The sequence below is a fragment of the Melanotaenia boesemani genome, chromosome 22, assembly GCF_017639745.1.
Source record: "Melanotaenia boesemani isolate fMelBoe1 chromosome 22, fMelBoe1.pri, whole genome shotgun sequence".
NCBI classification, from domain to species: domain Eukaryota; kingdom Metazoa; phylum Chordata; class Actinopteri; order Atheriniformes; family Melanotaeniidae; genus Melanotaenia; species Melanotaenia boesemani.
This window is the reverse complement of record NC_055703.1, coordinates 3,446,123-3,471,360: the sequence shown is the minus strand read 5'-3', so window position 1 is coordinate 3,471,360 and position 25,238 is coordinate 3,446,123. Positions and strand designations below refer to the sequence as shown.

At 42.8% G+C, this 25,238-nt stretch overlaps 1 protein-coding gene across 1 annotated transcript; it reads left to right on the top strand.

The window, feature by feature from the left end:
- The first annotated feature begins 124 nt into the window (after positions 1–124).
- On the top strand, positions 125–22,112 carry mcm9 (minichromosome maintenance 9 homologous recombination repair factor). The gene is made up of 16 exons (XM_041975825.1): positions 125–388; positions 470–574; positions 1,034–1,214; positions 5,887–6,031; positions 8,586–8,692; positions 8,762–8,968; positions 9,038–9,119; positions 10,181–10,381; positions 10,458–10,583; positions 12,540–12,659; positions 12,734–12,908; positions 15,660–15,862; positions 16,004–16,207; positions 19,882–19,964; positions 20,100–20,245; positions 20,377–22,112. Exons 3-16 carry the CDS (start codon positions 1,050–1,052, stop codon positions 21,884–21,886), a joined length of 3,474 nt encoding a protein of 1,157 aa, XP_041831759.1. The 5' UTR covers positions 125–388; positions 470–574; positions 1,034–1,049; the 3' UTR covers positions 21,887–22,112.
- The last annotated feature ends 3,126 nt before the right edge of the window (positions 22,113–25,238 follow it).

Genomic DNA, 25,238 nt, shown 5'->3' with positions numbered 1-25,238 from the left:
TTCCTATTAAGCCTCTGAACCACTCAGCGTTCTTATACGACTGACCCTGTAGGAACTGAATACAACCAGAAGAGGGCAACAGTGCCACCCAGAGGATGCAGGGTGCCGTAAAAACTCAAGAAGAAGAAGAAGATGAAGAAGAAGAAGAAGAAGAAGAAGAAGAAGAAGAAGAAGAAGAAGAAGAAGAAGAAGAAGAAGAAGAAGAAGAAGATCAACAAATAGAAGTTTTTTTTTTTTTTTAACTAGCTGTCCGTATCTACAGTCCTCATCAGTTAATAGTGGTAATAAACTGTGTTTACAAACCGACAATAAACACCAGCAAAAAAAGAACAAACGGAAGTGATGACCAACAGATGCGGAAGTAGCGAAGCAAACCCGCGAAATACAAGTAAGAAAACAGGATGACGTGTGAGGTGTTCAGAGCAATGTGTTTGTATTAAATTCGGTGTTTATATGCGTGTTGGAGCAGGAATGGCCGTAGGAGAAAGAAACGACTCCTCGGCATGTTGAACCTCCCAAAAGTTTCTCTCCACATCAGGGTCACTTAGAGGAAAAAAGACACGTCTGTCTCCAGGTATGTCCTGCATTTTTAACTGTTTTCAATACTCAGTCAGTCGTGCTTATCACTGAATTAGAAAAATGAACTGATATGGACTTTAAACTGTATAATCTACTGTTTTATTAGACATATTAGACCTATAAAACCTATATATATGAGATGATGATGATCAGTCACAGGATTTGGACCGACACTGAGGTCCAAATCTGAACTGAGACAGTAATATGTCATATTTTGTCTCATGTCTCTGTATTGAACTCCTGTTAAATTACCTGTTTGTTTGTGTCATCATCAACTACAGTAGAGGTACTGCCCGTCTCAAAACTCCAGGTCTAGTTCTGTGTCTCAGTTACAGGATCTGTTCATTTTAGAGGAGAATCAAGCATCTTTAACCTCCATTACCCATTTGTGTAAAGCTGCAGCAAGATGTTGTAGAAGGAGTTTTATGTTTCTTTCTTTTCTTTTGGGTTTTAGAACGTGCCGCTTTATCATGTTGATGAGCCCAGAACAGGAGGCCCTGATTGGCCGAGTGTTCGAAGCCTACCTGACAGAGCATCACCATGACGACATTCTTCAGCTTAACACAGATGCCAGTGAGGAGACCCATTATCCTGTAGTGGTGAACGCCATGACGCTGTTTGAGGCTAACATGGAGGTAACGTTCAGGTTCTGGCTCCAGGGGAACATCAGATGTTCTACTTTCTCTTCTTTTATCGGACAATCAGTCAGAGAATCACACTGCATTATTACATTATTTACAGCCACGTGTGTGTGAGCAGGAATAAAGACAGATGGAAGGCTGTTTGGTGTGTCCAGGGTGTGTGCTGACATCCTGCTGTCTGTTCAAATGAAATCATATCAATTTTATTTATAAAGCACTTTTCCTACCAACGGCAACACAAAGTGATTTACATGGTAAAAACAGTTTATGCATATTAAAGTAAAACAAGCCTTCTCACACCAAAGTAAACAACATAGAAATTTAAAAACAAACTCATTATTTCTCTCACACATAGTCACACAGACGTTCACATACATGTACAAACAGAGCTGTTACCCTCCTCATTCTACACATAAACATGAACTCCTTAATTTTTGTCTCTTATAAAAATATTAAAAGCCATAAATATCTGATCTGAGACTTCTGTGAGGAAACACTGTCTTGAGGATAAACCAATAAAGTTCATATTGTCTGTAATTTTTTATAGCTGATTTAGTTTTTCCGTCTTCATCAGAGGTGTGACTAGATGGTGTGACGTATACCTGATGTTCGAAACATGTCAGGTAGGCTTATACTAAACTAAGTGTCTGATAACATAAGAAATAAATTAAATGTTTCCTGGGTGACCTAAGTGACATCAGTATAGACACTAAGAAAGCAAACATGGTCCTCATGGCCTTATGTATCGCAAAGAAAACTATTTTAGTGAACTGGAAGTCTAAAAACAATATAAATATTAACCAGTACAAAAATCTCCTGTTGGATCAGTCTAGAGACTGCATCGGCATCCATTAAACACCAATCAGTTAACTCTGTCTCCCTGGACCCCGCTGATTAGTTACATCATGTAGTGGGAAGGGGTGCTGAGGTCTAGTCGTTCCGTGGGGGTCAGGATGGGGCTGGCTGGTGGGCCTTAGGGGTCCATCGGCCCTGGCTGTTTCTCTGAGTCGGTGGTCCGGAGGGTCATTAGGTGGGAGACTGTGTGTCTGATCGGACTTGGCATTATCCTATTTTTCTTTATGTATCATGTAGTACTGTGGTAGTTTATATTGTTTTTTTGTGGTGTGTATTAGGCAGCCTAGACAACTGTTATTTCCTCATTTTAATCCTGTCCTTTTCTCCCTTTTTCCCTCTACCTCTATTGCCCTGTGAGGTTTGGCACTGACATATAAAGACTAAAGAAAATAAGATTACAATAAAAAAAAATATCAAGGGTAGCCGTGTATATAACATGTCTCCCTTGGTAGAGCAAATCTGTCAAGCAAAATATGGCACACAGACCACCGTTCTGTATGTTAGGATGCTGGACAGGACGGTAAAAAAAAAAAAAGACAAAAAAAGAGAAGGAACTAAATAACTCAACTTTATTTATAAAGCCCTGTAAAACAGCCACAGTAGAAACAAAGTGCTGTACATAAATTGACAAAGCAACTCATAAAAAATCAACAGGGAAATAAATAACGTAATAAAATATAATAAAATAATTGTTAATTGTTTTTAAAACAGTTTAAAGACAATAAGCAATTTTTAAAGAATAAACAGATTAAAAACAAACAAAACCAACAAATAAAACAAAGCTCAGCACACTAAACAGGAACAGTCAAAGAATAAAAAAAATTCAATTCACCTAATGCCTTGGGGATTCAATCACATCAGGAGCCAGCCACGCATGTCCACAGTGGCCTGCCACCGCCACCAGATCAGGGCAGGTCAGAGTCCATACCACAACCGTAGGGCTGCAGTGCAGGACCCCCAGCCTCCCGGCCAAGGGCGATCACCATGGCAACACCCTCAGACCGAGAAGGCAAAGCTTCCGTGACAGTGGATCTTCAGGAGGAAAACACTGGAGTTAAAAAAAAGACATAGATCAAATAGCCCTAAATAAACAAATAAGAGAAGCGATTTAAAAAAAAAAAAAAAAAAAAACACACACATGAAGAACTTTATAAAATAATGTACTAAAAAGGTAATAAAATAGAATAAAATAGATTAAGGTCAAATAGAATTAAGTTAAATGATAAGCTTAAAAGGTCTTGAGGCTCTGTTTAAAAATTTCAACAGTCTGCAGCCCTGAGGTTCTCTGGCAGGCTGTTCCACAGACGAGGGCCGTGGTAACGGAAAGTCCTTACTCATGGAACAACTAAAAGGCCCTCAGGGTCTGTGAAGACTCATAATTTAAAATAAAGTCAGATAAATAAGAAGGTCCAAGACCATTAGGACATTTATAAATGATTAAAACCACCTGAAACACACGGGGAGCCAATGCAGCGATTTTAAAACTGGTGTGGTGTGTTCCCGTCCTCTGGTGCTCATCAGAACGCGTGCCGCTGAGTTCTGTAGTAATTGTAGGTTTGAAACACACTTTTTGGGAAGACCAGAGAGCAGGGCATTACAATAATCTATTCTATTAGAAATAAAAGCATCAGCACCTCTGTGCTGGCAAGAGAGAGAATTGGGAGACTCTGGTGATGTTTTTAAGATGATAAAATCCTCTTTATTATATTTCTGATGTGTGGAATAAAATCTGTCTCAGAGTCAAAAATAACACCCAGGTTTCTCACACACTTAGGACTGAAATTGTGTAATTTAGGTAAACTGATCTCTTACTTGTCTTCAGGACCTATAATTAAAGCTTCTGTTTTGTCCTGGTTAAGCTATAAGAAGTTCTCTGCCATCCATGACTTAATATCTAAAATAAAGTTTAAAAGGACGTTAACTGGCTCCAGGTCATCAAGAGACACGGTGATGTAACGCTGTGTGTCATCATCAGCATAGCTGTAAAAATCAATGCCGTATCTCCTGATGACATCCCCAAGAGGCAATATGTACAGATTAAAAGAAGTAGGCCTAAAACTGATCCTTGGGCAACCTCACACTTCAGGGATTCTTGAGGAGCATGTGTCCATACTTACTAAAAACTGTCGATCTGTGAGATAGGAGCAAAATAATTTTAAAACAGTACCTGAGAGGCTCACAAGACTTTTGAGTCTGTCTAATAAAATCTGGTGATCTACTGTATAAAGGGCGGTGCTTAAATCCAGTAGAACCAGGACAGAAAGTTTCTGTGAGACAAGGATACACCTGAGGTCATTAACAATCTTTAAAAGGGGCGTCCCGGTACTTTGGTTTGTCCTAAAACCAGACTGATATTTTCTAAAATGTGTTTATGCAAAAACTCATGCAATTGCTGGGTTAGGCTTCAGGTTCCCCGCGACCCGTAATGGACAAAGCGGTACAGATAATGAATAAATCATGTAATTGCATGAAAACAAGTTATTTAATGATTTTACTTAAAAACGGTGAGTTGGATACAGGTTGGTAGTTATCAAGAATGTCTGGATCTAAATGACTTTTCTTCAGAAGGGGCCTCATCATTGCCGTTTTACAGGAAGATGGGAAGACACCCATCTGATGAGAGCAATTTATTATGGCTCAAAGCTCAAGCTCAAAGAAACTAGTGATGTGGGAATGGGATCTAAATGGCAGGTTGTTGGGTGTAGTCAGGAAAAAACTCAACCAAGCATCTTTGCATCTAGCAGGATAAAACTCCAGTGTTTTCAGGTAAAAAGAATGCATCAGATCTGTTAAAATCAACAGTTTGTAGAAGACTAATAAGATTGGAAAAAATAAGTGTTCTGGCCTGTTTAACTGTTTTATTGTAAGTTTTGAGTTATTCTTTAAAAAATTCTAAATGAATAATTTTGTTTTCTTCCATTTACTCTCTGCTCTTCTGCAATTTCTTTTAAGGTCTTTGATTAGTTTATTCCTCTATGGTGGTGTGGATTTGGATTTTATTATTTTAGTTTTGAGCGGAGCTATAGAATCGATGTTTGCTATTAAAATGATCCACAATAAAATCATATGATGCAGGTAAAATCTAAATCAGAGTTTGGTTTAAAATTCATTCCTTCATCCATTTTCTGAACCACTTTGTCCAATTAAGGGTCACAGGAAAGCTGGAGTTATCGCAGCAATTAACAGGAAGGGTACACCCTGGATAGGTTGCCAGTCCATCGCAGGGCCAAAACAGAATAGACAAACACCCATTCACTCTCACACTCACTCCAATGGAGAATATAAAGTGACCAATTAACCAATCTTTGGAGAGAACCCACACATACACAGGGAGAACATGCAAACTCCACAAAGAAAGGCCACTGTTCTAACCTCCCCCAGCCGAGGCTCGAACCAGCAACCTTTTTGCTGCACTAACCACCACATCACTGTGCAGCCAGTATAAAATATCAGTAACATTTGCAACCACTTCGAATGTAATATATCACTTCCTCACAGCCTCCTGTTGGCTAAAGCTGGTGATGTTAAAAAATAGGGGTCAGACACAGCCAGGTCAACAACAGAGGACACACCAGTGAACAGGTCATAGGTTATGACCAAGTCCAGGATGTGTCCTGTTGTGAGTAGGCTGTGTGACGTGTTGTTTGAAATTTAGACAATTTAAAATGTTTAAAACCTCTTTTGCAAGACCATCAGAGGTATTGTGAATGTGTAGGTTAAACTCACCAGTTGTTCAAATTTTGCTGTATTTTGAGTGTATTACAGTTAGAGTAAAAAAATTCTTGTATTAAAAACAGAGGTTTTGTTACAGGTCGGGGACTTTTTCAATGCTTATCCCAACGAAGTCCTGGCTATATTTGATGACGTGTTGCAGAGAAAAGCCGTGGAGATCTCAGATGATGCTTCCAGAGTCAAGCAGCAGAGACTGAGACAAACTCTTCACACTCGAATCACAGGTCAGATGTTTCTTTTCTTTCCTCAGGAACACATTTGAACTGGTTTACTGACCTGAGCAGAGTCTCTGTCAGGTTCTGGGGAGGTTTTGATGACCTGCAGCAGAAATTAAGGTTTTAAATTTTTAAAAAGGGACAGTGCACTTTACTGTATGTTATACATGTGAAAGGCACAGGATTTAGCCACAGCTTATTTTCATTGCCAGTCGCTTTTTTAGACAAAAAAAAACAAAAAACAAAAAAATTTTCTCTCAAATGAAACACTGCCATTAAAGAAATAATGGTTTTGAACTAGAGTGACTGCGAGATTAAAACCTAGTTTAAATGTAAGTCAGTGGGACATTTTTGGTCAGAGAAGGTCACCAGATGGATTATCTGATATGACATAAAAAGTAATATTGCAATTAAATCAGTTTTACTGTTAGTCTTTGACATATCCAAGACTCCAGTCATCACCAAAGCCCCATTCCCGTGATATTTGTCATGCAGAAAATAATTCATGTTTTTTTTTTATTATTCAGGTAGTTTACTAGCATATGAAGGATTAAAATAATAAAAAAAATGATTGAATGTTGGTTAGTTTTGAGCAGGTCTGACATTTAGGTGGTTTATGAAAGGAAAAAAAAACAGAATATTGATGTTTGATTTTATAGCAGGTTTTTAAGTGTGAATAGTTTCGGCCACAAAGGTGACCAGAGGAAGTAAAATTAATCAAAATTAATGAAAATGTTTAAGGGCTGATTGTCCGACATTAAAAATGCACGACATTTCTGCCTGTTGTGAGCTCAATCTGTCAGTCAGCAATGCTGCTGCACCTTGGCCACGCCCACCACCAGACGTGCAGCACACACAGACAAGCAGTTTATTCTTTCATAGATGAATCATGGCGGCAGCGTTGGTGAAAGGGTTTGGTGGTCGGAAGCGACAAAATGGTATATGGACATATTTTAACTATAATCCATCATATTTTCTCTGGCAGACAGTATTGCCCTTCAGAAAATTCTCAGAAATAAAGCCACAGTTACCAAAGTAAGGATGGTGTTGCTCTTTGCTTTTTTGGAGTAATTGATTCCACAGTTAACACTTTATCTGTGTAAAGCATAACCCTAAGTAGATCAGAAAGTATTTGCTGTTGGTTGGAAACCTTCTAAGTCTAAAAACATTCCTTTTAATTTTGTAATTATTGATGAAAATAACCAAACAACAAGCTCACAATGTGTTGCTGTATGTTGAACTTATAGATCTGCTATTTTCTTGTGTGACATTTATATAAAGTTTCTGCCCAACAGCGGTTAAGTATAGCATGGCAGCTAAACTAGACTAAAACTGGACTAAAACTAGAAATGACTAAAATGTGACTAAAACTAATGAGCATTTTCATCCTGAAGACTAAAACTAAGACTAAAACTGAGATGCCTGCCAAAAACAACACTGCTTGAGGCACACTAGGGTTATTTCTTCACTCAGCAGATGTCTTGTATACTGTTTTTCTACTCAAAATACAACTCCATCCATCCATCCATCCATCTATCCATTTTCTACCGCTTATGGTGGGGCAGGGTCGGGGGGCTGCAGCCTAAGCAGGGAAGCCCAGACTTCTCTCTACCCAACCACATTCGCCAGTTTGTCCGGGGGGATCTCGAGGTGTTTCCAGGCCAACCGAGAGATGTAGTCCCTCCAGCGTGTCCTGGGTCTTCCCCGGGGTCTCCCAGCGGGAAATGCCTGGAACACCTCACCAAGGAGGCATCCTGACCAGATGCTCGAGCCACCTCTTCTGGCTCCTCTCGAAGTGGAGGAGCAGCGACTCTACTTTTAGCCCCTTGTGGGTCACCGAGCTTCTCACCCTATCTCTAACGGCCCCTCTTCAGATCAGAGGGGCCGTTCCTCCCAATCATCGGGTCTCACTGTCATTGCCCATGTGAGCATTGAAGTCTCCCAGCAGAATGAGGGAGTCCCCAGAAGGAGCGCTCTCCAACACCCCGTCCAAGTACTCCAAGATTGGTGTGTACTCTGAACTTCCGTTTGGTGCAGAAGCACAAACAACAGTCAGGACTCATTCCTTGACCCGAAGGCGGAGGGAGGCACATCCAGGCAAGGGAAACCTGGATCCATTGTTTTTATTTATCAAAGGGGTCTGTTGAGCTGTGCTTTATCTGGTTCCTCCCCTAGAGACTGTTTTGCCATGGTTGACCTTACCAGGGATGTAAAGCCTCCGACAACATCGCTCCTAGGATCTTCGGGACATTCAAACTCCTCCACTACCGTAAGGCAGTGGCTCAGGAAGGAGGAAATATAATTCCAACTGTTTTAATGTTGGCAACAGAAAATTAAAAGTGGAGAACTTGTCCATCACTACATAGTGGTCGACAGTATCAATCACCGCAGTCACACCTCCCTTAATATAAAAATTAGTATCAGCTTAGCAGTCTGCAGAAGTGACGATACAAAACTTTTTTTTTTAACTGATGAGCAGTTTGATGGAATAAACACTAAATTGAACAACAACACCTGGATGTTTTAATATTAATAATAATTAAGACAAATCATCTGTGTGCAGGTTTACCGGTGTGTCCAGAACTGATCCGACACACCATTCCCAGATCCAGAGATGTTGGACACTTCCTGTCTGTGACAGGGACCGTCATACGTACCAGCGTTGCCAAGGTAATGGCGCACATTAGATGCTGCTGAATCTGGACCTGTGTGTGTTGATCAGTAATGTTGGACCCATAGGTTCTGGAGCATGAGCGGGACTACATGTGCACAAAGTGCAGACACGTTTTCAAGGTGCAGGCAGAGTTTGACCAGTTCTACACCTTCGTCCCACCTGTGATCTGTCCCAGTCCTGTTGGCTGTAACTCGTACAGGTTCAGCTGTCTGTCCGATGGATCTGAGCCAGCTGCCTGCAGGGACTACCAGGAGATCAAGATCCAGGAGCAGGTTTGCTTCCTGAACTGTCAGACATCATGGTTCCTGTTCTTATTAAAGTCAGAGGATCTGTTTCTACAGGTGCAGAGGCTGACGGTGGGCAGCGTTCCTCGTTCTTTAGTGGTGGTTCTGGAAGACGACCTGGTCGACAGATGTAAATCTGGTAAGAAGCCGGACTTAACACCTGATTCATTAATAAAAACACTTTATCATTTCTCTCCAACATTAACCTCAACACTGCAAGACATTTCCATTTAGGTCCACCTGATGTCTTTTATTTATTTATTTTTTTTTATGGGCGGGTGTGGGGAGTGTACATGTGCTTTGTTTGTATGTGTGCGAGTGTGTAAGATTGTGTGTGAAAGAGACTACAATGTGTGTTTTAATTGCTGTTATATACACTCTGGTGTGTGAAGGTTTTTTTAAATTTTGCTTTTAATATGCATAATTTGTTGTTTATTATGTAAAGCACTTAGTGTTGCTTTGTGCAACACAAAGTGCTTTTTTATGATGAAAAAGGTGTGATGTTTGCGTGCTCTTGCAGAGGCTCTACCATGTTAAGGGCTGTCCCAAACCACGTGTTGCGGAGGGCGAGTAGACCGTTTGACCCTTAAATAGCGAGTTTGCAATGCTCCACAATCCCAACCAATTTTGCAGCTGGTGCGATGGTGAAATGGAGAAAACTGCCTTCAAATATGAGTTCTGCATGTTTCCTGCATTTTTGTCACAATGACAGAAAATCACAAAAGGTTTTGGAAGATAAAACAAAACTAGCAAGTCTTACTTTATGCTGTTTTATTTGATGTAAACATAATTAACAGCATTCATTCATTTGTTGTATTGGAAATGTGAAATGGTAATGAGGTTAAAAGACTTGTGTAATCACACAAAATATCTGAAGTATAATGAAGCTTCTGTCGTTGTAATGGTTGCTGAATTCATGATGTTTCAGGGGCAGTGGAAAAAACCAGGCAGCTGGTTCGGCTCCACAGTTTACTGTATACAATGGCCATTTCAAAACCATTGTGTTACCATGGCGATGAGTTCCTTTCCTGTGAAGGGAAGAGGGCGTCCCATTCCTGTCTCTTATTAATACCCTCCTCCTCCAATTAAAGGGCCTGGATCCGGTCAGACTCAAATAATCTGACTCTTCAGTTTTCCGAACAAAGAGAATGATTTGTTTCCTAAAAGTCCAGAGTCAGACTTATCTGTTGATGTTTCCAGGAGACGACGTGACCGTCTTTGGTGTGATATGTCTCCGCTGGAAGCCGTTTTCTGACGGCGCTTGCTGTGATGTGGAGCTGGTCCTCAAAGCCAACAACATGGAGGTGAACAACCAGCAGGCTGCTGCTGCGCTACTTTCCAAGGATGTTCAGAGAGAGTTTGAGGATTTCTGGAGCAGCTACAGACACAATCCCATCGCTGGTATGCATCTTCTGTCAGACAACAGCCTTTATCTGTCATTTACTTCAACCTGTCTGCTCTGTTCTCGTCTCTGCAGGAAGGAACCAGATCTTGTCAAGTCTGTGCCCGCAGGTTTTTGGGATGTATGTGATCAAACTGGCCGTGGCCATGGTGTTGGCTGGTGGGGTGCAGAGAACAGACTCTTCTGGAACCAGAATCAGGGGTACCCCTCTTCTTTATTAAAAACATAACAGATTCATCTCCTTACAGTGTTTTCCACCAACATTTCCAGGAATTTATTTAGCTTGGTAAAGGAATTCCTGGAAATCTACGTGGTTTGTGTTTCCACTGCAAAGTTCTGGAAACTTTATTCTAATGGCTGATCGTTCCGACTGAAAGTCGAGCGGGATGTTGTCCTCGGTAAATTTGCTCTAAAGATCCTGGAAGTCTTCATCTGTCCACTTCTCATAGCTCCAGTTTTCAAATGACCAAACCATGAAGTTAAGTTTGTAGAAATAAAATAAACATGTTTGCAGCTGCACACTGACTTATACGTACGGTGAACGGAAGAGTGGGGCGCTGCAAGAATGACCCACCAATCAGAACTCTTCATCCAGAATTCCTGGGAATCTGAAAAGTCCTACCCTCTACTACAGTAGATGCTTTCTTCAGGGAAAGATTTTTACCTGGGTAATGACGAGGTGTTTTAAAGTCTGGGGTAAGTAAAACAGTTCCTGCTGTTGAGAATGAACCACTAAGTCTTAAAAAAGATTCAAACTCAAGCAGAGGTCTGTGGGAAGAAAATAGACTTGAAATTCGTTTACACAGTTTACAAACCATATATCTCACACACACTATGACATAGATAGGCATGTTGCGGTCCTTTTTTTTTCTGTCCGATACCGATTCCTGGGCTTTAGGTATCTGCCGACATCAAGTATGGATCCTATACCAGTGTTATTTTATTAAGAGGTCTATAAATTCAGTTTCATTCTTCAGCTTCACGTGACAGTGACATGGATCTGATTGACATGAGACTGATCATCCATCCATCCATCTGTCCATTCGTCCATCCGTCCGTCCGTCCATTCATTCATTCATTCATTCATTCATTCTCTGAACCGCTTAGTCCATTATGGGTCGTGGGTCTTGTCTCTGGGAAAGGGATCAAATATCGACACAAAGCGGAAATGTTAACCGCGACGTCTTAGAGTGAAATAATCAGTGGAAATAACGTTGATGAATTACTAATCATAGTTAATCTGTGTTGGCCTTAAACGAATCCTGATGTGTTGGCTCAGGCGCTGCTCTCCTTTCTTCTCAAAGAAGTCGGGAAGCAGCTGCTTCTCACTTTAATTTCTCTGCTTTTTTCTTTTCTGATAGCCTGATTTTGGGGGGAATATTACTTTTCCTCCCTCCTGTAACTGTCCGATCACTCATCCGGCAGGATAAGTAACTTGGTTGAAACTCCTGGTGCAGGTGTGGGCTAAACCATTGTGCGCCGTTTTACAGGGGTGAGCTTCAGAAAACATCCATAATTGTTGTAAATGGAGAATTCAGAGCAAACTGGAGCTGGTATGTCCATTAAACTGCATTTTTAAATTTACACAGTGGTCTAAGATAACTGTCTTCTGTCCCTGTTACTATCATCTTATTCCTCACTTCCTCACATCTTCCTATCATTCTCATTGCTGGATGGGAAAATACTGAGATTATACCGGGGCACAGACCTCTTTTATCGGGGCACTACTTGCCCACAATTTCACGCTTTACCAACACATTCATGTTTCTGACGGAAACGTCATAGAAAACGTCCAAGTACGACTTAAGAACACATTTAAGAAGATTCATAAGAAGATATTGATGAATGACGATTATCTTAAAGTTACCTGAGCAGTGATGATGTCCCTTCTAAAGCTCTTCCACAGGTTCATGCCAGAGGTAAAAACTAGACTTTCACATGATGGAGACACTGCTGATTCTGAGATATATCTCACACATCTGTTCAAACAGCTGACTGAGGGACACATTCAGATCAACACCCAGATCCTCAGTTTTACCAATTTGTCCTTTTTCATGATATTCTGAGGACTTTCTGAGGGCTTTGTGTGGACATGGTCTTCCTCTTCATGTTCCTCAGCTATCATTCAGACATGCCTGTGTCACCTGTTCTCTTCAGGTGAGTGTCACATGCTGCTGGTTGGAGATCCAGGTACCGGGAAGTCTCAGTTCCTAAAGTATGCAGCTAAAGTCGTGTCCCGATCTGTTCTTACTGCTGGCATTGGATCAACTAGTGCAGGTAGGTCCTCCTCAGGTTGTCTTCAGTCAGAAAGGATTTGTTGTCTGTTTATAGATTTATTGTTCTGTTTGAAGGCCTGACAGTTGCTGCGGTGAAGGATGGAGGTGACTGGCATCTGGAGGCCGGAGCCCTGGTTCTGTCCGACGGAGGTCTGTGCTGCATTGATGAATTCAACAGCATCAAGGAACACGACCGCATCAGCATTCATGAGGCCATGGAGCAGCAGTCCATCAGTGTGGCCAAAGCTGGGTACAACAAGAACACATCCACCCTGTCAGAGATCGTTTGTAGAATAGAAAAATGACGAGAGAAACTCAGCTAAAAGACTCTACTAAACACTGCCATTCAAACCAAACACAGTTCAAACCCCAAGCAGTTATATGGGAATGTAGAAAACCAGGAGAACATCTGTCCACTTTCTCCACTTCAAGCAACCCACACAAACAAGGAGTCACATGAAAGCAGAGACTCTGCTGGTAACTGCTGGTTACAATGATGTCTGTCTCATCACTGCGGGCCTAGACATGGGCTTGGGTTGGGAGATCCTGGGTTCGAGTCCCTGGTGTGTCAACAGAAGTGAATCATATATACCCTTGCTGCTCCCCGGGCACTGAAACATGGCCGCCTGCTGCTCTCTAGTACATCTAGAGATGGGTCAAATGCAGAGCCAAATTTTCCAATCAGGATAATCCAAGTAAAAATTAAATTAAACTTATTTTGGGTACGTCATTTCAGACAGGAGGTATTCAATTTAAGGTTTTCCTTCAGTTGTGTGAGCAAACCACAGAGAACTGGACTCAGGTCTGGGACTCTGATTCGAGTCACACTTACGTCACATTTCCAGTGACTTGAGACTTGACTTGGACTTACGGTCCGAGACTCCACTCAGACTCGTGAACAAATTTTTTTCCCCATGATTTTCTCTCTGTGTGACGTTTGTGTTGTCTGCTGTCATTTTCCCAGACATAACCCTGTCGTACCGTCACAAGACGAGATTTAGCTTAGCCATCATTGTTATATGTACACAAAACAATCTAAACCATGAATTATTAAATAGCTTGTGCCTACTGCCAGCCGGGAGCAGAACATTACCGTTAATACGTTTGCCGTTTTGCATAGTGTGCTCCGTACTTTCCCTCATTTTTTCTCTTACGTTTCTGTTTGTATGCCACAGTTTACTTCAAAATAAAAGCATGAATTTTAAAATAAAACAGCTTCATTTATAACAGAGTATATGACTAGTAAAGGTTAGAACGACTTATTAAGCTTTGTCATTTCTGAATGTCATCTACAGCTAGCGTATTTAATCTACCATAATCTCATCTTTTATAATAATTTTATTTTTTTTTTTGCCAGTGATTATCTGGGTATTATCTGTTGAAATAGAAGCTCTAAATAGCAAAACTATCCCTATCTCCCAATAGCTTTAAAAATCTAATCTAATAATCTTTTCCTTATGCCATTTGTGGAATTTTCTGATAATTTCATCAAAATCTTTCTATAACATTTTGAGTTATGTTGCGATCAGACAGACATGCTTTTATTACCCTGTGGTATAAAAAATCCAGGACGCTGGATCCACCACATCCACCTTAAACACACCTCGAGAGGTTGGTCACTGAATATGAAAGCTAATGTTAGCAACTAGCTTGGCGCCACAGTGGTGTAAACGTTAGCTTGTAACTGCTTATTAACCATCAGACTGATTTAGTTCAAAAGAAAACTGAGACATTTACAGTTTCCATAAACTGACTTTGCCGTGATGATGTTAAACTGGGACATAACTGGGACCCATAGTGTGGTTTTACTGGGTCTGTTTAGGAAAGTAAGGAATATTTATTTATCTAAATTAATTGAAATATTAAGAGTTTTTATTCAGTTTTTAAAAGTTTAAAATGAATATTTTCTGTATGCAGTTATTTCAAGCCCTTTAAAAATATTAAGATTTTTCTGATGCACTAGTGCAGGATCACACCTTTGGACCTGTTGAGCCACTGTACTGCAGATTTTACATGTTTACCTGCTGCAATACTCCTGAGTCAAATTATTGAGTCATTAAGATGCTTGTGCAGATTATTTTGATCAGGTGTGTTGGTGCAGGGAAACATCTAAAACCTGTAGGGCAGGTGGTGATCCTGCACCACAGTGCAACATATCGGCCCTCCTCTCTACACTCAGGAAAACTTGCTATGAGCTGCAGTTTTAGTATTTTAAATTTATATGTGGATACAGATGGATTTTGGTTCACATTAAAAACTCTTGGATAAGTTATGTTAAGAACATATTTACTAATCTGAATAAATTTCCATATTCATCTACAGGTTTTCTGAATTCAGTAAAGCAAAGAAATCATCCGGGGAAGAGGGACAGAGTATTGGTCAGTTTAAGCTAAAAATCATCTGTTACTAAATGCTGGTAGAGAAAAGCTGAGGATGGATTTTAAATTCCTTCAATATTATAACAGTTTTTCTAAGCAGAGCAGATGACAGGCGTTGCATGGTAGATTACTCATTACAACTAAAAGTGACTTAAGGCTTGACTTGGACTTGAGGTCCATGACACTGGGGAATTGAGACTCAAGGTCAATGTCAAGTTAATTTATATAATACATTTAAACAATACGAAGTGCCCAAGTGCTCTACAAAATATGCAGTCTAATAGTATAAAACTAATAAAATAATTATAAATGTAAGAGAAAAAAGACAAAAGATAGATATTAATAACATAAAATAGCATCTAAAAACATAGCCAGACGATAGCAGACAGATACATATCCCACACTATAAAAGCCACACACTTGTGTTAGCCAGAGCAAATAGGTGCGTCTTTAAAAGAGGTTTGAAAACTCAATAACCATGGTTATTACAGTTCGTGGTTAAAGATGGTCAGACGTGCTCCAATTGCTCCTGTTTGTGTTGCTGCTGCTATATTAATTTGTCCTCTCCAGGGTGTCCGTCTGAATCTGGGTCTCTGTTTCTCAATCTATTCTGGTCTCTGCAGGATAGTGTGTAAGCTGAACACCAGAGCCACCATCTTGGCAGCTACCAACCCTAAAGGCCAATATGACCCCAATGAGCCTCTTTCTGTCAACGTGGCTCTGGCCAGCCCTCTGCTGAGCCGGTTTGACCTGGTTCTGGTTCTGCTGGACACCAAAAATGCAGAGTGGGACCGGATCATCTCCTCCTTCATTCTGGAAGATAGAGGTCCAGAAAAACAGCTCTGTGTTTGAATGTGTTAATCATTTATCTTCCTAATAAATCTGATATAACTGAACATCTCAGATTCACATTCAGAGAGATGCATTAAACAGATCTGATTTAAATGATTCTTTTTTTTTCTTGTAGGACTTCCTGCTGAGTCCTCTGCCTTGTGGTCCATGGAGAAAATGAAGGCTTATTTTAGCGCCATAAAGCAGCTGCAGCCTCAGGTTTCTGAGCAAGCCAACTGCATCCTGACCCGGTACTACCAGCTGCAGCGGCAGAGCGACACTCGCAGTGCTGCCCGAACAACCATCCGCATGCTGGAGAGTCTGAGCCGACTGGCTGAAGGTTAGACTGCTGGATTTCTGTTGGTCAGTTGTTTTAATTCAGTTCAGTCAAACATGGAGCTGGTTCCACAGAGATGAGTCTGATAACTGAAGGTTCAGCCTCCCTTTCTACTTTTAGAACCTCTAGGAACCACCAGTAAACCTGCAGTGTGAGAGTGCTTTGTTGGGAAAATCTGGAACCCTGTGGTCTTTAAAATCCAATAGAGCTTAGTCATTAAGAGCTTTATATGTGAGGAAAAGAATTTTAAATTCTAATCTGGATTTAACAGGGAGCCGCTAACGAGAAGATAAAACAGGAGAAATAACAATCCTGCTGCAGCATTTTGGATTGAATGGAGAATTTTCTGAACATTGCTGGCACAGAACAATAATCATTAATTACATTAGTCCAATCAGAAAGTAACAAATCCATAGACTAGTTTTCCTGCATCACTCTGAGACAGGATGTTCCTCATTCTGGGAATATTATGTAGGTGAAAGAAAGTGGTCCTAGAAACCTTTTTTTTTTCTATGAGTCATACGCCAGATGTGGTCCAGAACAACTCCAAGGTTCCTCACAGTAGTACTGGAAGCCAAGGTAACACCACCTAGAGTAATTTCATAGCTAGACAGTGTCTTCCTGAGGGTCTCAGGTCCAAAGACAACAATCTCAGTCTGTCTGAAGTTACAAGGATAAAATTTGTCATGACTTTGTAATTTGACAAACTGATTGATTTCTTTATTTTTATGTTCTGTTTGTGTGTTTGTGTATGTGGGTGGGTGTGCATGGTGTATAAAATTATGTAAATAACAAAATGTGTAAAGTAATATAGAGGAGACCCCAGGAAGAATAGTTACTGATGTTTCAGTAGCTAATGGGGATCTTAATAAATTAAATGAAAGGGAGGACTGTGACCTTGTTGCTATGGGGGTTTGAGAAATGGCCGGGAGTGACTGGTGGTTGTGGGTTCTTTGTGGTTGCCCGTGATGCGGGACCGGGCTGCTCTGCGGTGGGGGTGGCTCGGAGTCTGTCCCCGTCGGGGGCTGTGGGGGCCAGCGGTTGGAGTCGCCTCGTGGCGGGGGGTGAGGCCACTGGTGGTACCTGGGTTGGTGGGCGTCGGTCCTGAGCCGGGTGGCCAGGCTATTCTGGGGCGGGCTGGGCGGGGGTTCTGGGCTCTGGTGCCTGGGGGTGGTCCTCCTCCCTCCGGGGTGGTGGGCTCCATATGTGCCTGGGGTCTGGGCCTGCCCGGATGTGCTGCCATGGTGTGGGTTGGTGCATGCCCTGGTGTCTGGATGACACCCTGGGACCCAGGGTATGGCCCGGGGGCAGGGGGGGTGTAGGGGTTTGAAGGAGGGCTGAGTGGGATTCGGGGGATTATAGGGGGAGGTGCTGGGGTGTGAGACAGGGATGCTTGTATGTTGTGTGTGTGTCTATACTGTGGATGTTTGTGTGAATGGGGGGGTATGTTTGTGTGCGTGCGTATGCATGTGTTAGGATGAGTGGGGGTGTGTCTGGGGAGTGAGAGTGGGAGGGTTGGATGCTGTGCGAGTGTTTATATTTTTTGGGTGGGGCTGAGAGGGCATATGTGAGTTATGATGAGTAGGAGTATGCAAGGAAATAGGTGTGTGCATGTGTTTCTGTGCGTGGTTAAGTGCACTTGTGGGGGGGGGGCTTGGGCGGGCCTGGGGGTGGTGGGCTGTGGGTCTGCCGCTGTCCCCATCCTCTCATTCCCCGTTAGGGGTGTGGGAGGGTGGGAACTTTCTGGGGTGGGTGGCGGCTCACTGGCTGCGGTCCCTGAATGGCCCGGTCGTGGGGGGCGGCCTCTCCTGGCCTGTCTTGCCCTGGGGGGCCTCCTGGGGAGCAGGGGTGCCTAATGCCACTAAAGGCTCATCATCCAGAGGGAAGTTTGGGTCCCGGGATGGCTGCGCTAGTGGGCTGCTGGCTCTATGGGGGTTGGGGCCCGCTGTCCGCTGGTCCGCCTGGGGTGTCCCCCACGGGGCATGGGGGGAGGGTTGTGGGTGGCGTGATTGTGTGGTGGTGAGCGATTGTGGGTGCGGCACGGGGGAGGGTGTGAGTGTGGGGTTATATGGGAAGCAGGTTGAAGTAGATGGGGAGTGGGGGGAGGGGGCCGATAGCACCCTGGTTCCCGGGGTGTGCGGCTGGAACATCGGGGTGTGTGCTGGCCTACGCTGGGTGGCTGTCTGGGGGGGCCTGGTCCTCCTGGGCATGTTGCGGGCCCTCTGCCTTTGGGGGGTGGGGCCGCCGCCTCTGGGCTCCTGGGGCCCTGGGCCCTTCGCTTGGGCTGCCCTGGGTGGGCCGGTCCCTGGCGGGGCCGGCGGCCGCTGATCTTGGCCCACTGGGGCCTGTGCCCCGGGACCGTGGGGGGCTCTTGCTGGGGCTCTCCTCTGCCGCCCTTCGGGTGGGGCTGGAGTTGTCTTTGTGGTGGGGTGGCATGGGTTGGTGCTCCGGGTATGCTGCTGAGGGCCCAGCCCAGGCCCTGGTCTGCCTCTGGCCTCCGTGGAGGCGAGGTCGCATTTGCATGATCTCACTCACCACTCTTCATCACTGATCACTCCTTGTTTCTCATGCTCTGCATGCTGACACAGTCACTGAGTTGTCTAGTGGGTCTTTAATATTAAGCAATAATTATTAAAAAAAGGGGAAGAAAAGGAAGGAAAAAAAAAAAAAAAAATTTGTATTTTTCCTGTGAGTTAGTATCTGGTCGCTGTTATGTCTTTTTGATTTGATTTGGTTATACTCTTAATGACTGGCAGCCCTGTTTTTTTTTTTTTTTTGTTTTTTTTTTGTTTTTTTTTGTTTCGTTGTTTGTTTGTTTGTTTTTCTGTGTGTGTGTTTCTGCTTTTGTAAAAGTTGTAGGAAATTTTCTGGTGTGTTCATGTACAGGTGTAACAGTTTGTTGTCTGGTGATGGTGTGGATTGAAGGGTCGTTTTCCTTCTGTCTGTGATCTTTTTGTCTCCTTTCTTCTTTCCCTTTTGCTCTTTTTGCTATTTTCCATCTTTTTCTGTCCCCTCCGGTCAGGTCCAGCAAGATTACATAGATTCCGTGATTCAAAGTAAATAAATAAATAAATTAATCACATTATCAAGAGGAGCCTTACCCATAGGCCTCCCCTTGGTAGAGCAAATTTGTTCAGCACGATACAGAAACCAGATTATCATTTTGCTGCTATGATGCTGGACAGGACAAGTTAAAAAAAAAAAAAAAAAAAAAAAAAATTAAATGAAATTTCATCAGGCTTCATGGAGAAGTATATCTGAGGATCATCAAGAGGAGGATTTTAAGAAACGGTTTAATTACAGCAATCTTCAAAACTTGGAGGACATATACTGTCAGCAGAGATATTGATCAGATCCAATACAGGTGTATTAGTGAAGGGAAAAACTTGCTGTTACAGGTAAATAATTTTGAGGTGACCTTTGTGTAAGAGGCTGATGTGTGGTTTGCAGCTCTGACACCTCTGAGTGTCTCTGAAAGCTTCCTGCTGTACTTCCTTCCTCAGGCTGATCAGATATATTAATCAGTGCTCATGAGCCAGGTAACCAGATTTCTCTGTGGTGTTAGGAGGACTAAGACGCTGAACGTTTCGCTCAGTATGTTCAGCAAAGCTGAATGTGATGGTGAGCAGAGACCAGTACCACTATGGTACTGACTCAGTTCTGTTCTGACCTTCTAGCCCACGCCAGACTCATGTTCAGAGAGACCGTAACCATAGAGGACGCGGTGGTCGCCGTCTCTGTCATGGAGTGCTCCATGCAGGTAAGAACATCCAACTACCTGCAGCTGAGCTTAGAAAGACTCCTGTTTCTGTCAACCACATCTGTCTCCATCTGTCTCTACCCTTCTCCATTTGTCTCCATCTTGTCTCAACCATGTCTTCATGTCTTTCCTTAGGGGGGCGCTCTGCTGGGAAATGTGAACACGTTACTGACCTCGTTCCCTGCTGACCCTGTTCACCAGTATTGGACTCAGTGTCAGGCTCTGCTGGAAGGACTGGACCTGCCTCTGTTGCTGCACCATGAGATGGACAGACTGAGCAGGTGAGGAACCGTCCTTCATTCAACTCCTTTAATGGTCCTCATGGTCAGAAACATTTTCAGCACAGAGGTCCTGATGTTCTGGGTCTGTTAAGAGTTTGACATCATTCATGTTTCTGATGATTCTTCACCAGACTGAGGAGCAGCTCCTCAGAGGATCTAGATCCACATCAGCTCAGCACCTCAGACTCCATCAACACAACAAGAAGCCTCAACATCAGCACTGATGGGACTGCTGGTGTCTCAGAGGAGGGAGGTCTGGATGGGTTCTGCACCATCAGTCCACCGGTTACATCCACCCAGTTCAACCAGAACAGGAGCCTGAACTCTGGTTGGTCCATCAAACATCTGAGCTGTCAGACTGAGGAGGATGATGTGAGTAACACTGATACTCCACATCTTCTGGAAACTTCAACCTTTGCTTTAGAAGACAATGAAAATAAGAGCCGAGGGGACAGAAGGAAAAATGAAACCTGTCAGGAGATGTTTGGATCTAAGTTTCACGAGGTTTCCAGAAATCTGATGGACAGGAGAGTCCAGTATGATGAAGAGAACCGAGGAGAACATGGAGATGGAGCTCCACATCCCGCTTCAGATTACCACCCAAACACTCCATCAGCTCAAGATGGAGACAGCAGACAGGAGGAGGAGGAGAGGGGCCTGATAGGGATGAAAAACAGCAGAGAAAAGATGGAAAACCACACAGACCTTCAGGTAAAGCTGTCTGGTTTTATCTTCAAACCAAAGAAGATGAGACCTTCTGTTCAAAACATCGCCATTCCAGCAGAGAAACAAATAAATCCAGGACTAAACCCACAGAACCCACAGAACCTGCTCAGACGGCCGGACCCGAACCCACAGAACCTGCTCAGACGGCCGGACCCTGTCCCACAGAACCTGCTCAGACGGCCGGACCCTGTCCCACAGAACCTGCTCAGACGGCCGGACCCTGTCCCACAGAACCTGCTCAGTCGGCCGGACCCTGTCCCACAGAACCTGCTCAGTCGGCCGGACCCGAACCCACTTCCAAATGCAAGAAAGAGAAAAATGAGAGAGAAGGATGAGACAGAAAATGGACCTGAAGCTGGTTCCTCATCTCTATCAGGAAGGCTGCGAGATGTTGGTTCCCTTAGAAAGCATGAGGTGGAGCATGGAGATGTTAAAGAGAGGAAATACATGGCTGTCGTCTGTTCCGATAACTCGCCTAACATCAGAAATCCCCGATCAGCCCAAACCACGACAGCTGTGGCTTCCTCTGCTGCCGCCAAACTCTCCAGATTCTCCTTCTCCTCCATCGATCCGCCCACTGCTCAAAGCAACGAGACGAAGCGTCCTCTTCAGAGAGACGGTGTTGAATTGAACTCCTCTCAGAGGAGGACAGAACCTGCAGAGAACATGGAGGAGGGGACAACCCAAGCAGCTGCAGGAGACAAACAACCCTCTATAAAACAGACAGACCTCTGTCCTCCTGCTATCTTCATGGTTGACGACGGTCCAGTCGGCAGTCTGAGGAAAAGGGGGTGTTTCCGTCTCGGCCCAGCCAACGACTCTTCCAAGCCTGTCCCATCGGGATGGTCTCTGTTCACTTCCTCCGAATCATGTAATGATGTTCTGGATATGGACTGGGACCAAGAGGTTTTATAAAGACCCCCAGAGCCTGAAACCACCTGCTCTCATCCCAGAAAAGACTAGCTCTTCACCAAATCTGCACTGGATTCGCATCCGATCTTTACTGGATCTTCACTGGATCATCATGACCACAACTGAACCTCAGTCTGAAAGTGTGTATTGTTTCTGTCATTTTCGTGGGTGCATGTGTGTTACAGCTGAGGCTGATTGGCTGGAAATTTCATTAAACAAGCTTTCTGTCCTTCTGTTTGGAAAACTCTTTTTTTTTTTTTGTTTAGATTTGGACTGACCGGACCTGTGGCTACTCATCTGAGCTCAACTTTTTGTTTTCACCTCGCAGATTTTCTGCTCTTCAGGCAGTGGAGTTTGTGTAGCTCAGATTTGTTCTTGCCTGAAAGGAAGAGGAAAACAAGTAAAGAACAATAAGTTAACTTGGAGAAAATGACCACACATTAGAAAGTGTTCCAGGGCTGTAGTCCAGAGACGTTTTTCCAGGGACAAAGAATTTGACAATCCATCTATCCAGGCTTAAAAACTGCTGGTAGATATCCAGGAGTTAGGATAATTTTTTATTCACCTTATTTAGTTCGTGCTCAACAGAATTCCCTAAATAAAAAATGTAGGTCCTAATTTTCTAGTTAAAGTAAATTTTATACGGGATTTTCCTCAAAATCATCTGCTTTGCCCTGAGCTGTACACAGTGGGTGTGACCCGCGTCACGGCCTCAACTGGTTGTAGAGAGAAGGTGCTAACGACAGAGCCCCACACCAGCAATGTAAACAATAACCCGAAACCAAGATAGAAACTCAAGCAGTAAACTCACCGAACTGACTGTACCAACCTTGACTGAAATCAGTGCTTGTTCTGCTGAAGTTAAACAATTTCTCTCTTTTATACAGGATTTTCCTCAAAATCGCCGCCTCTTACTGCTTTGCCCTGAGCAGTACACACAGTGGGTGTGACCCGCGTCAAGGCCTCAACTCCTAGGGTCAATAATACAGCAATAGTACGAGAGTCATTACTACAGCAGTAGTACAGGCTCATTTTTACAGCAGTAGTACAGGGTCATTATTAAACCAGTAATACCAAGATTGTTATTACAGCAGTAGTACCAGGGTCGTTATTACAACAGCAGTATCAGGGACATTACTACAGCTGTCGTATCAGGGTCATTATTACAGCAGGTGTAACTGTCTTTCCTATTTTATCTTTTTATCTCGAGTCCATTTTGCCACCACGTTTCTCTGAATATCAGCCATTCCGCATATGTGCACATAGCTTGTGTTTATTATTAAGAAAATATTACTGACATTTTGACCAGTCACCATTATTAATGAAAACTGATGTGCACAAATGATGTAGTCTATGCACAGATGTTAGTGCCAGACAGACCAATGAGCCACACAGATGTAATGCACCTTGATTTATATATTTTTTGTTTGAAAAGCAGCCCAGTCAGGCCACTTTCAGGCCCAGGCCGCTGGGAATTGACCTGCAGTCTGGGCCTGGCTACGCCTGACTGTTGGTACAGAGTCAAACATAGCTAGCCACATTTTATATAGCCACTAGCTACATTTGATTTGTGAAATGGTCATGTGAAAGTCTTCCTAACAAAACTAACCATGACCATTAATAAAGGTAATAAGCAGGATGTGTGCTATTGTAACGGAGTACAACATCGGTAACTAAATTACTTTACTGGACTACAGTAACATGTTTTTCTGCGTTACTTGAGCCGTGTTTGTCTATGTGTAAAGTCCTGATCTGTTTTAAGTGGTACGCGCATGCTGCTGCCTGTGTGTGTGCTTGCCTGGGCACGTTGCCACAAAATCGATTTGCGTGACGTAGCTGATTGTGGTCAGTGGCGATATTCACATTATTTTCAATTCAGTCCAGTTTTAGTCCAAATTTGTAGACAAAGATCCTGCTCGCTGGTCAGTGGAAGGAGTCCTTCAGCAGCCGACCCGCCTAAACAAGCAGCCGACCCACCTAAACAAGCTAAGCCGTTTTCAACATTTCCTGGAGCTCAGCAGGCGGTAAGACAGACAGAAATTAACAAGCTAGTTGCAGGTTCATTGTAGGAGACGTGCTCCCCCTGTCGACTACTGAATCGTCCAGGTTTAGAAAAATACTAGATAAAATGATGATGAGTAAAGTGTGTCTATTTCCTCCCACAGACAGGGATGTTGTTCTTATGGTTTTAAAGCCATTTTGTTTACAATATACATCAAACACTATGCAGACAGGCAGCGATGATTCGGCTGTGATGTTTGTCCATGTTTACATGGTGAATTAAGAAATGGTAAAGTAATAAGTAGTGGTGTTACTTTTCAAATGCAGTAACGAGTAAAGTAATGTCATTACAATTTACAGAAATAATGAGTAACTAGTAACTAACTACCTCAACCTTGTTCATAAATATACTCGATTAAAAGTAAACAGTATGTAATAATAAAATTATTCTTAAAAGTGCAATTTATGTAAAAATGTACTGAAGTAAATGTAACATGATAAATGTAATGTGTTACTACCCACCTCTGGTCCTGTGATGGATTGGTGACCTGTCCAGGTGTACCCTGGCTCTCACCTGGTAACTGCTGGGATAAACTCCAGCTTCCCTGCAACTCTGAATTGGGAAAAGCTGGACAGAAAATGGATGGATGGGCAAATTTATTTTGCAGACCAGATTAGACCCTCTGGAGGGTTGGTTTGGGCCCCCGGACCATATGTTTCACACCCCTGCTTTAGCCCCACATTTCTCTCATCTTATCTGTGGTGTTTGGGTCGAATTTGGTGAGAGTTTTCCAGTTAACAGATACCTGATTGTTGACATATTCACCCACCTGAACTGTTCCTGATTGGACCATAAAAATGGGACATCAAGCTTGATGATTCAGTACCTCTTCTTCCAGAAAGGTTTAAGTTTATTTATTTAATATATATATATATATATATATATATATACACACACACACACACACATATTGAACATATAATCTGTAATAATTAAATATTTCTTTGAGTAAATATCACATTAAATTATTTGCTGTGCACAAATGTTTTCATGGAGAAGAATACCTGAGGAACTAAAAAGTTCCTGTTTTCTAAGAGGCAGATGTGAGGACGGTTTCCATGTGATAACTGCTGTGTCTGGATAGCGTCGTCATTTCACAACGTTTAGCCTCAACAGCTGTTTCCTCACAGTTGTGGAAATGAAACCCACAATTATTGGCTGAAGGTCATTTTCTCATGCTTTTTTTCCTTTTCTTTTTCTTGTCTTGTACATAAAGTGTAATTAACCTGCCTTGCCTTTTTCCTTTGTAAACTAAAGCTTAAAGATGGTGGCTCTGCTCTGATTTCTAATCAA